At 42.0% G+C, this 15503-nt stretch overlaps 1 protein-coding gene across 1 annotated transcript in view; it reads right to left on the bottom strand.

Annotated features, from left to right (window-relative positions):
* The window catches only part of KIF26A (kinesin family member 26A), a 100362-nt gene that overhangs the window by 39487 nt on the left and 45372 nt on the right, over window positions 1-15503 (bottom strand). Inside the window, exon 4 of the mRNA XM_051621869.1 lies at window positions 10465-10631. Within this exon, the coding sequence (XP_051477829.1) occupies window positions 10465-10631 (167 nt within the window). The remainder of the gene's footprint in view (window positions 1-10464; window positions 10632-15503) is intronic.

Raw genomic sequence — 15503 nt, 5'->3', positions numbered from 1 at the left:
TCATATGCCCACACAATGAGTATTTTTTAACAGAGGAGGGACACACAGGGTTCTTAAAGCCCAGTGTTCCTGTGAATTATTTAACTGACATCAGTTCTGAAATGATACTTCTCGGAGGTGTAACAGGCTGAAACTGCAGCCCCATTTAAAATAGCACTTAGCAGGAAAATGGGAGATGCATGTTCTTCCACCATAGCAGATGGAGAGATTTGACTATTGCTGACCCAAAGATGGTAACTTCAAATTTCAGCAGAAAAAAGCACCTCCTGAAGATCTGCTTCAAACCAGGACAATTATCAAGGAATATTCTGAAGCTTCCCCTGAACTCCAACTAGCTTCACTAATAACGTTTAGATTAGATTCATTTTATGCTGATTAACTTCCACTGAGTCATTTCCTCCCAGTAAAAACTCCATAGGGCAGTGCTTCTTGGTAAGTGAGCTCCACCACTAAGGACACAGAAAGCCCAACAAAGCAGAAAGCCACCCCAAGAGCGTCACTCAGTGATGACCAGCAAAGCAGCACTGACTGATGCTGAGTGAGGTATTGGCTAAGCTCTTTGAAATGTCCTGCCAAAAGAAACATCTTCCATCCTCCAGCAGGAAGGATGAGGGAAGTTTTACAATGCCAAAAATCACTGCTGTTTCACAGAGAATTTAAAAGTACCTTCAGAGCAATCCTGCAGTTGATCAAGCACTGCAGCTCTACTGCTGGTGCAGTATTTCGGCTTGACATTTCATTTTTGTTATAAATGATAATGTGGTATTTCTTATTTTGCCACAAGCACAAGCAAGCAAAGCAGCCTACCTCAGAATAGAGACAGTGTCACTTGAAAGTCCATCTGCCCTGCAAACCACATCATGCACACAGCTGAGTGTTAGAGACACTGCAAGTAAACCAGGAGAACTAAATATTCAATTAACTATCAATCTGACTTTATTATTTCATCTGCTAAATCCATCTGTCTTAACGAAGTATGAAAATAGTTGAATATCTTATTGGAAGAGGCTGAAAGTCAGTCATAAAGTTGCAAAACAGGTGCAAACTGTCAAATTACATCCCCACAGAAAAAGTCACCATTATCATTTTACCTATGGAATGCTCCATTCCTACTGCAGCAAAACCACCAGCGCAGCTGCCGCTGCCACCGAGCTGAGGAGCCCCAGATAACGGCGTCAGAGCAAGCACTGGTGTTCAGGAGTCCAGGCACCAAAAAAGCAGGCAGGCTGTGAGGGCTAGGCTGGGGGAGGAGGTGGAAGAAGTGCTCCTCTTGACAAGCTAGGAAGGGCAGAAAGAAGGGAAGAAGCCAAAGGGAAAAAGAGACTGGTAGCTAGATAACAGTGAGATTCCACATATTCAGGAAAACAGAATAATCAGGTGCATTCAGCTATGGATGAACGAGAAAATATAGAAAAGATCATAGTAAAAATCCTTAAATTAAAGGCGAAAATACTTAGTTCAGGAAAGCAGAAGATCTCAGAAAGGACAAAGAAAGAAGAAATATCTGCATGGCTCCAGTCATGTATTTACTCATAAATACTTCAGACTTTTCTCTAGTTTAAAATCCCTTCCACTGACCACTGTTTACCCCCACCAGTAAATTCAAACCTGGGTGGCTCTGAAGGCACAGATTCTCTCACTGGCTAGCACAGCTGCTTTAAATTATTCTGCTTTGCTCTTCCTCCTAGGTATCATGAATGTCTCAGAATACAGAGCTAATCCAAAACTCAACTGCTGCAACAGCAGTCTGCACTGAAGCACCTGGAGTAGCTCAGGAAATGACCACCTCTCCTGGGGGGCTGCCTCCAGTGCTCCAGAGCCTCCTGTATTATCATCCATCAAGGCACTCAGGGCTGACAGAAATCAGCCCTCCTCAGGGGTAGCCTCACGTGAATAAGATCTTTAAGGCATTTGGTCAGCAGGAAACATTGCAAGTGTTTTGTTGTGCTCCAATTCTGCTTTTGCTATGAAGCTGGAGTAAACCTACAACATCCTCTCCAAAATCCTAGCTTCACCGTGAGGTCCCCACATCCCTAGATCTGTTTTTTCCCATCTTTTACTTCCTCCTTCTCGTATTTCCTGTCAAGGGACCAGGCTCCTTCCTTTCTTCATTTTGCCAACTCCACCATAGCCTGTGCTCCCACACAACCCCTGTGGCCTGTGCTATCCAGGGGAGGCTTCTCCTTCCAAAGATCTCCCTGACACTGATGCCTTGTACAATCTCCCCTTGGTTCATACCATAATCTCTAACTCTCTATACAAAGGAGCTTCATCTTCCAAGGCAATGACTCCTAGATACCCAAAACTGTTTTATCGGGTTCCCACCATCTTTTCTTTCTCTGCCAATTCCCTCTGATGGTCATTCAAATCCCCACCACAGGCTCCCCACTTCAGCTGATCAGTCAGTGCCTCCTCTCTCTAATTAAACAGACATAACCTGATCACAGGTCTACTGGCCTTTGGGCCATTTTTCATGCTTTTAGCAGTGTTCTCACTCAGCAGTGCCAATGTCCAAAACTCTGTCTTCCCTTTCCTCTCAGCCACTGCAATTTGTGTACCTCCTCCCTTTGCTGAACTACCACTCTGTGTCTCATCTCTGCTTGCCCCATCAGCCTCACAGTCATCACAGATGAGCTCTTCATAGCAGGGAGCCTGGCTTACCATATGCTGATAAAGCACTGTGCAAACATATGATGCTGTATTACCAACAATACCAGTAATGATGTTCTGCTCTTAAACATGCTTTCCTGAGAGTCATTCCTAAATTCAGTCTTATCTTCTAATTTATCCTCCTTACAGACCAATGTGAAATGGGATACACCTAAAGCATACACTCTTTTGTTCGTCCTTAATTATAGGCAGTATTATGCTGCCACAGCAACTAGGAAAGCTTAAGCTGCCTTAAGATGACACAAGATACTGCACCACGCTGCACCCCCTGCCCTGTCCCCTGTCCCTGCACAGTGCTGTGCTACACACGGGTCATGTTTACTCTCTGGGGACAGCTGGCCACTACATTCCAGCAGCCACAGAATGGCACCAGCAAGACGAGGCAAGCCCTTCGGTGGCACCCACTCCAACTCCATTAACACATCTCCATGAGGGCTTTCTTGCTTTCCCTGACCCCATGGTAATGGGGGCTGGGATGGCATCCCCCTCTCCAGCACCACGTGATGGGGAAGATGTGGCAGGGCCCAGGCTGCTCCAGCCCACTAAATTCAGAGGAGACATTAAGGGGAAAAGGCTAATTATATATCTGGCTCCCCCAGAAACAGCTGGATGCTCCACTTGATCTACACATCTGTAGCTCTCCCCCAAGCCATAGATTGCTCAGCCAACCTTCTCAATCAGCTTGCAACAGTGACCAAAAAGTAGCAAGATGAAGTGGGGCACTGCGAGGCATTTAACAAAGAAGGGCTGGTGCGCTGAGGGGCTGCTGAGCTGCGTTAATGCCAGGGAGCCAACACATCCCTCAAGAGCCCCACGGCTCCTGCAACACTGCTGTGACACTGCAAAGTAGGGACAAACCGTGTCTGGGTTTTGGATGTAGCTGCCAGCAAGGCAGTGGCAGTCTTGATTGGGAAAAGCTGGTACCCCACTTTCCTAGGTAATTGATTCAAATTTAATTTTCCCACATCACCTCGCCAGAGGATGTCTCAGGCATGGGTTACGCTTAATGAGGAATATTTAACAACTGACTTCACTTCTTCCCTTGATCTGTCAACCACCAAGAATTTACTACAGTTACCAGTAACTATAGCAAGCACTCCTCTTTCAACCTCACAGACCAGCTTAACTACCACAGGTCAGCACAAAAACATCTAACTCAGGATCCAGTTAATCACACGTTTTCTTCACCCTTTGGTGAACTACTACTTATTCATAACCCAGCTATCCACTTTATCTGTCAAAGAGATTTAAACTATGCCAGCTCTGCACAAAGCCAGGATACCAGGGAATCCCAGCAGTGTACAGGGCAAAAGTTTACAACTATTAAATACAGAGAACTGGTGAACTACATTATGAGCTTTGCAGAAATATAATACTTGCTTTTAACAGGACAAACAGGCTGAAGTGATTTAGCTAGAAACATCTTATACATGGCAACTTAAAAAAAAAGTATGTCTCATGTTTTTGTGCTTTTTTCCCCTGCATTAAATTCTGAAAGTACCTATAGTCATGTAATGATGAGGTTTAACAGGTTAGCAGTAATATATGCCTCGAGTGTTCTTAATACATCATAATTTTCTTTCACAGAATTTGCATCACTGTCAAACCAAACTACTGATTTTCAGTTGATGCTTTTAACATGTTTCTATGGTTACTTTCCAAGGTCACATCACAGAAGCCTGAACAGCAGTTCAGAAAGACAAAAGGCAATTTGCATCCTTCACCATATTAAATAATTTATGAAAGTTAAGGCATCCTTGTGGAAAAAAAAAATCATAAAAGAATAGGTTCTGAGGTTATTTTCTCAGCAACAGTTTGAAGCACAGTAAAATCAATATTTCTACAAAAGCTTTCTAGAACTAGACTATTTGACTAATGTTCCATATGGTACAACATGCTAAAGGACACACTCTAAATTTAGATCTATATGCACAAGCCTCCATGAACTGCTTGAACAGACCTTAAAGCAGAATATGTAGACACCTAATTTGCTGCTGTCAGCTTCAGCTTTTAAATCAGGCATGAGGCATTGTCTCAGAAAGTATTCTACATCTAAAAAGTGCTAATGTAAAACTGGAAAAAAATGAAGTAAAAATGGTAATGACAGCCTTTATTATTTCCATCATTTTTCACTCAAAGCCACACAGATTTCATCTGTCCCCAAAATGTTACAAATTCAGACTGATGTAATGAAAGCTTGTACACAAAATATCTGAATTCTCTGCCTACCGCTACACTAGATCAGAGTTTATTGGAACTAATTGAAGTGTCTGAGGCTTGGAACAAAAACACATTAGTCATTTAGTGGTTGTGCTAATATTGCTATGCCTTTCCTGCAGTTTCATTAGATACAGACTGCTTCAATACCCTAATCATATGCTCAGTCACAGCACAATCAGTACACAGAGTACTGACAAGCTGTCCCACCATGCCTAAAGCTGATAAGGTGTCTGCTCTATGAGTAACCTCAATTATTGACTATATTTTATGGTCAATCTAATGACCAAATGCTTATCAGTGAACCATCAGGTGCCTGTAATAGGATAGTGACCCTTAGTTTATATGTACCATTACTGCTCATTAGTGAATAATTAGATTCTTTAATCCACAACTCACAGGCATGAAAATATGATGGAATATCCTGAATCTAGAAAAAGACAGCTATGCTTATTTTAACTCTTAAGATGTCCAGTGACATTACTCAGAGGTTGTATGTTATATCTTGTTAAGAAAAGCTGCTTGTAGAAAAGCGTAGCATGTGTAATGTTTTTTATCATGTCTAAATTGATACAGCTTTCCCAAACACACAGGAGTATCGTGAGAGTGGAAAGATAACCGGTGTGATTCACCACTATGACTCTTTAGATCATCTTGAATGGTTTTAATCTAGCAAAGCCCAGAAACACTGCAAATAATTTAGTAACCTGAAAACTAGTGAGTGCATAGTGAGTGCTAGGTTTGGAAAACTAATTTGTCAAACAAAAGCAGATGGATGTAAGGGAAAGTAGCTGCAACTACACAGCTATTTCCCTGCGTCAAATGCAGCCGTCCCACGGCAACCAGTGCAACCCTGTGATCAAACCAGTTTGAAAAGATGTGACAACCAAATTTCTAACACAATTAACATTTAAGAAGGCAAACTTAATACATGTTGTCTTCTACTCAACATTGCCTAAGGTTGCTTGCTTTTATACATATTTTCTTCTAACAGCTTTGATTCCTCCTAGCTCCCCTGTCACTGCTCAAACCTTCCTTGTGATCAAGGCCAGACACCCCTGCTCTCAAACACTGCAACCCCACCCAGCAGCACAGGCAGTGCTGCCATCATTGTCACCAGCCACCAACACATAGAAATGGCTCATTAATGGTGACAGCTTCAGTTTCTTTTCGGGCCTTTATTCTCCTCCCAAGGGAGAGGTTTTCTTTTTTGGCAGATAGCCCATTAACCTCTTGCCAAGTGCATACCCATTCTGTTCCTCCTCCTTGCTGCCCTTCTCCTGCCTGTTCTTGGAAACATCATTTCCTCTCTTCCCAAGGTGTTCAGGTGACAAAAAATGCCTACAGTTTATTACAGCTTTATACCACAATATGCCAATATTTACTTAGTTGCAAGCATAGCCCACAGAAGGGTCCTACAACTATCTCACATATTTTCACTTGGCAATATAAAGTTTGTTCAGGTTCCTTACACAAAAATCCCCACACCTGGAAACAGGTATAAAGTGTGGAGCACTAAACAAGGCACAGCTCATACCATACTATGGGACAAAGCCCAACTGCATTCTTCTTAAATCTAAAGAATGCAAGATTAAACTTATCCTCCTGCACTGTAAGGGTAAACTGGGACCCTTTTCACAGCCATCCATGCTCAGAGTGCTTTTTGCTCTGGCTTTCACACTCTATCAGCGACTCACTGAGAAGCTGCATTTTCTGCTTCATCCTGTGGTCCTTTGGTAACATGACCACTGAGTAATGTCTGGCAATTTGCTTGTGTGACACAGTCAGATGTTAATCAGAACCTTCCTCCTTCTGTGACAGATCACAGCAAGGAAAAAAGCTTCAAACTGATTTAATTTCTTAATACCCTTCTGTCTGCTGGCTCTAATATTTGGCTTTGATTTTGAATACTTAGCACTTCCATGATAGACACTCTGCTTTTCTAGGTAATGAATAAAATACATTTTTATTTTTTTTTTAAGCAGAACATAATTAAGCTTCAAGAAATTAAATACAACATTCAAATGAGAAAGAGCTTTGGATGAATATGTAGATTTGGGCTGCACATATGCTTTACAAAGCCAAAGACTGCACTGCAAAGACTATCTTAAAGATACCAATTTTCACCATAGGTACCTCTTATCACCAGGAAAACATTTTGCCCCAGCTATTATTATTTTTCAGGTGAGGATATGAACTTTCTGTGTAGTTCCTTGAGTTTGTGACCAGACAAATCTGGAACTCAAACCAGAGTAAAAAACAAACGAACCAACCAAAAATACCTCCACAGGCCTCCGCCCTTCCAAGGGCACAAGACAGCTCACAAGCAAGAGTCAAAATTTATAATTTTACTGCATAGAGAGTCTAGGTTTAATGTGGAAAAGACATTTATTTGCTGCCAGGAAAGCATGCCACAGCCCAAAAGCTAATTGTGCTAGAACCTGTACAAACACAGCTAATGCTACTTCATGAAGAACAAGACTGGAACCCTTTATTCATGTGAAAAAAATCTGTATCTAGTGTTGGTGCTGCTAAGTAAATCACAGATGCAGTTTCTACAAGCACCCTACAAAGGCTTTGTCTTCAAAAGTAACTATGTCCAATTGCATTGAATGTTAACAGACATGCATATTTTCACTTAGCTACTCTATTTCTATGACAAAACAGCCCCTCTCCCAAGCTAGAGTTCCAACCACAGCCCCTTTTACAAAAGGGCTCTTGTAAAAAGGTGGTGGATTTGGTCAAAGAGAGGGCAACCATTTGTAAAAAATAAATAAATAAATAAATAAATAAATAAAGGAAAAAAATAAATGTATGTGTTTGTGTGATTATCGATATATTAATGGCATTTATTCCAGTAGAGAACAAGGAACAAAAAGTGCCAGGCTCTGCATAACACAAGTAACACAATGGCCCTGCCATGAGGTTCAGAATTTAAGTTGCTGAGGACAGAAACACAGTAAGGAAAGACTCAGCAAATGCAATAAGCAGGGACTACAGCATAACATGAGTGCCACCACTCCTCTTCCACCTCTAGGTGCTTGCTGAGAGAGGATCAGCTGAACAGAGAGGTGAAGGACAGAACTGGATGCTGCTGCAAAGGATTCAGGGATGACCTTCTTCCTCAACATGGTCGAGGCTGGATGGTGCAAAGGAAAAGAGGAGACGGGACTGAAATGGCTGGAGCAAAGAAGCCTGATATCCCATCATTACTGAACAAAAATCGCCAACACTGTTGGTATCCCAATACTTGTGGTCTCTGGATAAGCTGCTTCCACACCAGTTTCTGCCAGTACCTGTCTCTCACTCATCCTTTTAGATTTTCTGCTCTTCCTCTCCCCTCCTGCTGAGGGCTGTACTGCCCAAGGGCAGGAAGAAAACTCAGCATGGAAACTTTGATCCATAAGGTCCCCATGGCAGGAGAAGTCAGAAGAGAAGAATGAGCAGTGGGTGAGGGAGACCCTCCTGAGGTCAATGACAGTGATGGTTGAGCAGCCTTGTCAGGTCTATGCAACAGTACCCACCTGAGGACCTACTCAATATACTTATGACAGGGATCAAGAATGGATCTTTCTCCCCCAGCCTTTGTGAGATTTCTGCATTCCAATTTGTGTTCTTAATCACAGTCATAGCTGAAGTTGTTTCTTGAGTGCTTGCTCTTAGGGAACCCAAGATTCTTAGATGGGCTCTGAAATGCTGAAATACACTAATCAGCAGAGCGATGAAAGATCATGAAAATGCTACAAAAATAATTCAGATAACTGATAACTGTTAAAGGAAAAATTTATTTCTCACTTAAGTCTCCCTCTGGAACAACCACCACAAAAAAAAAGAAACAGAAGTGCTTTGTACAAAAAAACTTCAGCCAGCCCTGTTCTTCAGATAAAAAACATGAAGAGAATCAATTTTGAACAGAGGAAACATGGGTAGGGAATAAGCAATGTACTAATGGGTTTTAAAATGTTTTAGCTAGCACATAGCTGCTAAAGCTATAAAACTGATTCACTCAAGGCAAAGACAGATTCATGAGAAGCAATTAGGGCCTGATCCAACATACAATGATGTCATTTGCAGCCTCACTTCTGAATTCAAGAACCTTTGAATCAAGCCAATAACAACCATTAGTGTCGCTTTGCAAAACCAGAACTGCTTTGCTGACCAGTAACAGAAGCATGACTGGGTGAAAACATTTTTGGTCTTACTTCAGATTATTAGGCACTGATTTCTTTCTTTCCATTCCAAGGAGGATATTCTATATTCTGGATTCCCCAGTGAAAGTTAGTCTTTACGTTTGCTTATGACATACAGACTCACACTAAAATAAACCCAAAGCAGATTAAGCTAAATCATACTGTTCATACCCACAATATGAAATGCAGGAATGAAAGCTGTGCTGCTGTCTAGTCTAGGTACTTTGCAGAGGATTCATTTATCCTTATTTGGGTAACAAAACAGGAAAAGACTTTTGAGCTTTTGCCCTTGCCTTTCCATTCCCACTGATTTCAGACACCTATCTTATTAAACAAGTCATTCTTTGTAGGCAGCTGCTTCTCTGTGTTGACTTTAAACCTGCAGCACCTTGCACAGGGACAAAACACTAACTGACACACACCACTCTTGGGGTAGCCATTTCCCATCCTCTTGTGCACAGACTATGATGTGTAGACATATAATGCTTAAGACTCACTGTACTATACTCTCGTAAACAGCAAGAATGAGGGAACTTGAGCTCCTTCTGAGGTCAGATTGTAACTTCTAGTAAACGTCACTTTTTTAATGGCACAAAACTTTTTAAAGATCAAGGAAAAGGAAACAATACAATTAACATCAGGATTACAGAAAAAGAACTCTCAGTGCATAAATCTGACTTTAATACCATTCACAGACATACGTTTTTCAATATTGTCTCAAAACATGTTCAGTTCTAAATTAAAAAAGGAATTTGGAATTCAAGTACAAAGCCCTGGATTTTGTTGTTTTAAATACCATCTGCTTGACAGCCTAGTGCATTTAATCAACATTGCTAATTACAACAAACATTTCACAAACAAAACCAACACATAATTTTCATTATAAGACTCAAGAATGGAAAAAAATAAGATTGTTCTAGGACACTGCTAAAAAAAGAATGCCTTAAACTGTTTTAACTCGTTACCAACTATGGAACAGCTTTTATTTGCACACATAGGCCATGCTACTGAACATAAGTCAACCTTTTTTTTTGAGATCTGAGTGAAAGAACTTGTTACTTCAGCTTCTTCTCCAGAGAAACCTAGAGAATAAGAGATTCTGCTACAGGTGGAAACGTCCATTAAGGACTAGAAAAAGACCAACACACATTTTATTGGGTTTTGGTCAATAAAGTTTCCTGCTCAGAGAGAAATGGGGCATCAGCAATACAGCCCTGCTCGCCAATGACCATGGGAAGCCACAGTCATGACCAGGTGACCAACTCCACCTCTCAGCAACCAGCATCACACGCTACACCTTCTACCCACGGCAAGGAGACTCAATAACATTTCACAAATGTGTGAAAACCCACAAGCAGTTACAGAAACCAGAAAAGTGAAAAACTACCTTATGAAGAACGAAGCTGCAGCTGAGGTACCTGCTGAGACCCCGGCTGGGGCAACCAGGCTCTGGGAGGCTGCTGAGCCACCTGCTCCCACCGGGTCGGAGGTGTTCTGCCCTGAGCTGATCTGAACATTGGGACCATCCCGGCCACTTTCTGGTGTTGTTTCTCCCTTAAAAAAACAAAAATAAAAACATATGTATGGGTTAATACACTTGCTGAATGGCCATGACATGGAGATATCTCATGCAGCATTTCCAAAGAGTGTCTTTGCAAGGAGGAAGGTGAAAATAGCAGTGGGTGAGGAATGATACAGCTGAACAAGAGTACTGCAATAGGTCCTGCAACAGAGAAGGTAAAAACCATGACTGCAGAAAACAAGCAAAATAACACAGGGACCCTTTGTGATAGGTAATGCACAGTTAAATAGTTTGACAGGCATGAAGAAATGGAAAACGATAAGCAGAACCCTTTTGTTTTACAGTGTTATTTGGGAGCTGGCAGAACTGTTTATCTGGTTCAGTTGTAACTGTCAGGAATTATTTCTCAGTGGCACATCATCTGCAAGACCTATCTGTTTAAGAGGAACTAACCAAACAGTCACATTTGTAACATGTTTCCACATGAATAACCCCAAGAACTAAATAAAAAAAAAATTGATTTTTTTTGAAACATATCTCCAGTCCTGCTTCTCAGCATTATCCATCTTTGCAGCACAAACACACGGCATTTTTGTCTCCTACAAACCATTCCAATGGAAAAACAGGAGTGACTGGAGATTAATCTTCTCCAGCATAATGTATCTGCCATATCTGAGACTGAGTTGGGGTGGCAGGAGGGCAGGGAAATTGTTTGGGGATTTTGCCAAAATATCAGAAATCTGTATTGTGAAATCATGTCATGTTGATATCTTCATGCTTAGGCCACCAGCTCTTTCAGTACCAAGTTCAATTAAGTCCCATCAGTCAAATGCTCATTGACAGTGCTGGGAAGGCCTCCTTTTAGGAAGAACCTGCTCTGTGTCTAGTACTGAAAATTTAATTAAAGATGACACCACAATAAATATTTGTCAAAAGAGTTAATTGCTTCATGTATGATAATATATGATGTTTCTGTCATCTGAAATACTACTTTGACATTTCCACCTAATTAGCTAAAATAAATTCCAGAAAAGGAGACAACCTTGTAATGAAGCACAAACGCAATTAAGTACTTCCTGGGATGCCATCAAATTTTAAATTTTGTGCTGCCATAGATCATGTTTTACAACTACAGATATGCAGACATGGTAATGGGGCTTCCCAGCTACATACACACCCTGAATTTTCCCATACGCTGACAACCTAAAGAGAGTTTTCTCATGAGAACTGAGGCAACCCTCTTATTAGGTACCAAACAAAATAAAACTCTGTCCAACCAAGCAGTGCTTGACTAGCGCATGAAAGGCCACCTGGAGTTACATCTGAACTCATTCCCATAGGTTGAGTGCTGAATTCCCTGTTCCCAGTAAAGCCAACAAGCAGGAAGTGCACCCAGTACTTCTGAAGGTCTGTTCTTTAAAGATTAGTACTATCATCAGTATTATGGAGTGGTCAACTAATGCTTTACCATAGACTGCTACAGAAAAGAGTTCTTTCACAAAGCTCACCTAAGAGATCTGAGGCTGAGACACAGAACATTCATGCAGATTAACCTAATCCTAGTGAAGCTGCTCACACTGGAAGTCTAACTGGACCCTCTGAACAACCCTCTGCAAAACCCTCCACTTTGTAATACAGAAGTCTCAGGAGACTTAGCAATGCAGGCAAAAAGGCAGTGACCAAGCACTGCTAGAGATCAAGGCTGGCACAAAAAAAATGGTATCCCAGTAATATGAGCAGTTCCTTGAGCATTAACAAAGTGAAGTGACAAACTGGTTGACCTAAATTAGCCACAGAAAGTATTTGGCATGGGGAAAACAATGCAGGCTGGGAAAGATCCACATACAACACCTGAACTTCTGAATTACATGAACTGACACAAAGAGCTAATAATAAGCAGCGCTTACGGTGGATTTGGCAACTTACAGGCTAAGAAATCTACATCAGAAACTCTCGAGCCAGTATGTAGGCCCATGAATTGGCACACCAAGGGGCTGCCATGCACAGAGGCCAGTGGCATGATGACTAGCAAGAGAGGGAAACCCTAACAGCAGCCACTGGCAGGCTAATATCAGTGTCTGATTCTCCCGTACGTTCTGCCAGGGATCACAGATTCATAGAATGGTTTGGGTCGGAAGGGACCTCAAAGACCACCTAGTTCCAACCCCCCTGCATGGGCAGGGACACCTCCCACCAGACTATAGCTCAAAATGCCATCCAACCTGGCCTTGAACACTTCCAGGGAGGGGCAGCCACAGCTTCTCTGAGCAGCCTGGTCCAGTGTCCCACCACTCTCTCAGGAAATAATTTCTTCCCAATATCTAATCTCAATCTACGTTCCTCCAGTTTGAAACCATAACCCCTTGTCCTATCACTACATGCCCTGGTATAAAGTCCCTTCTCAGCTTTCCTATAGCCCCTTCAGGTACTGGAAGGCCACTGTGTGGTGTCCCCACAGCCTTCTAAACAACCCCAACTCTCTCAGACTGTCTTCACAGGAGAGGTGTTCCAGCCCTCTGATCATCAACAATCATAACCCTCCATCATGTGTGCTGTTGTCTCAGCCTAAAAATTACAGGGTCGAGATGACTTGCCAAGACATATTTTTCTCTATTTCCACTTTCAACAAGGGCTATATTAGACAACAGGACTTTGAAAAAAAGAAAGAGAACATGTTTAAGCAAAATATTGAAAAAAGAAGGAAGAAGCAGCAACATGTTTCTAATCAATTGTCCTTTAAATTATGCATACTCTACATGATGACAAACTAAAGCTAAATATAAAATCTCCAGAGTTAGCATGAAACTTCAGTGAATTTTACAGCAAAGTGTAACAGATTTGTAAGAACTGATGGAATCTCTGAAGAGATTGATTCCTGTAAAAGCTATTCACACTTAACAAAAAATATGAGCAATACAGAACATACACTCCTTTTTCACCCTTATTTTTTAATTTCTGTGAGAACTTAGAAGCCTACATTTCTAAAAGATCAATGATTGTGGCATCTAACTTGAAATATCCAAATCAACCCTGATATTTGAGATACCAGATGGTTAATATACTTTCCAAAACAACATAGCCAAATTGAATATCTGTAAATTGCCGTTCCCATATTAGACACTTTTGAAAGTTCCAACTGTAATTTCTGGGTAAATTTGGAAGTTTTATTCCCAGTTCTGTGTGTACATAAAAGGAGGATGAGGGGAAGCCAAGGAGAAGGCATTAAATCTTGTAAAGGGGGAAAAAGTGAAGAGAAACATGCAAGATAAAATCTTTAGACTAGTGCAGAAGACAACCTGTATCTTTTTAATGAAGTTTTCAATTACCCAATTAGTATTCTTAAGCAGAGAGGTAACATCAGTTTTGCTGCATGGTGAGAAGCTGAAAAAGCACAAAACAAGTTCTTCCAAGGTTAGGATTCATTTCAAGGACTGCTTGCACCATCCAAAGCAACAGCTTTTCCCAGCACAACCACATTCAGCTCACCGGTGTGCCAGCTGCATCTCTGCTGATGAGGAGGGCTCAGGTATGAGGAAATTGGGTCAGGTCAGAGTGATTTGCCCTGAGGCTAGAAAACTAAATGGGACCCTCCTGGGCTCTCTGGTTTGTCACACCATGGTTTCAGCTTATGTCCTTTACAACTGCTGGAGAGGTATGAATAAGATAAGGGGGGGTTGGTTTTAAACTAAATGTAGGAATTCCTTCATGCGTCTCTCTCATCTCAACCCATGCTCTTCCAGGGAAAGGTAATTCTCTAGGGAATGGGAGTAACTTTGCATGACTTTTTAAGCACACAAGTCTGCATGAGGAGAAAGACTTCAGTCTACAGCTGAAAAGGAACTCAGCTTCACTGTTTACTCAATTTTCATAAATCACTCATGATCAAACGCAGAAATCCCAACCTTGTCACTACAAAGTGTTACTGACTGCACTGAGTATTTTGTGTGTCACAGGCCTCCACATCCAGAGATTAATTTTTGTTTTAATTTTCTAAGAAAAGGTTTGCTGGACAAAAGCCATTAGCCCTCTGGAATCCTAGAATGGTTTGAGTTGAAAGGGACCTGAAAGATCATCTAGTTTCAACCCCCATGTCATGGGCAGGGACACCTCCCATTAGACCAGGTTGCTCAGTGCCCCATCCAACTTGGCCTTGAACACTGCCAGGGATAGGGCATCCACAGCCTCTCTGGGCAACCTATTCCAGCGTCTCACCCCCCCCATAGTGAAGAATTTCCTCCTGATGTTCAGCCTAAATCTTCTCTCATCCAGTTTAAAGCCATTACCCTTTGTCCTGTCACTCCATGCCTTTGTCAAATGTGCCTCCCAGCTTTCCTGTACCCTTCAGATACTGGAACATGCTTCAAGGTCTCCCTAGAGCCTTCTCTTCTCCAGGCTGAACAATCCCAGCTGAAAGCCTGCCCCAATAGCAGAGGTACCCCAGTCCTTGGGTCATCTTCATGGCCCTCCTCTGCACCCTCTCCAACAGCTCCATGTCCTTCCAGTGTTGGGGGCTTCAGAGCTGGAGACAGCATTCTAGATGGGCTCTCACAAGAGCAGAGTAGAGGGAGAGAATCACCTCCCTTGATCTGCTAGCCACACTGCTTTTGTTGCAGCGCAGGACACAGTTGGATTCTGGGCTGATGTTTTTGCTATTAAACCAGCTAATCCTCAAGGAAGGATTTCCAAAACTGCTCTATAGGAATCCTTCTCTCTACTTGCTCCGAAGCCACATGAAAACTGGTACCAGCAAGGGCACAGCAGGGACAACAACCAGGCATTTTGCATATGCAGGAATTACTGATCTCTCAGTACTTCGTACTGGTGCCTGCATCATGGATGGGAGGGTTTTGGTACCAGGTCCCAGCAGCCATCCTAAAGACATAGGAGCAAAGCTTGAGATGCTG

Source organism: Apus apus, chromosome 5, assembly GCF_020740795.1.
Source record: "Apus apus isolate bApuApu2 chromosome 5, bApuApu2.pri.cur, whole genome shotgun sequence".
In the NCBI taxonomy this organism is placed as follows: domain Eukaryota; kingdom Metazoa; phylum Chordata; class Aves; order Apodiformes; family Apodidae; genus Apus; species Apus apus.
Note: the sequence above shows the minus strand (reverse complement) of the source record. Positions and strands in the feature narration are given on the sequence as shown.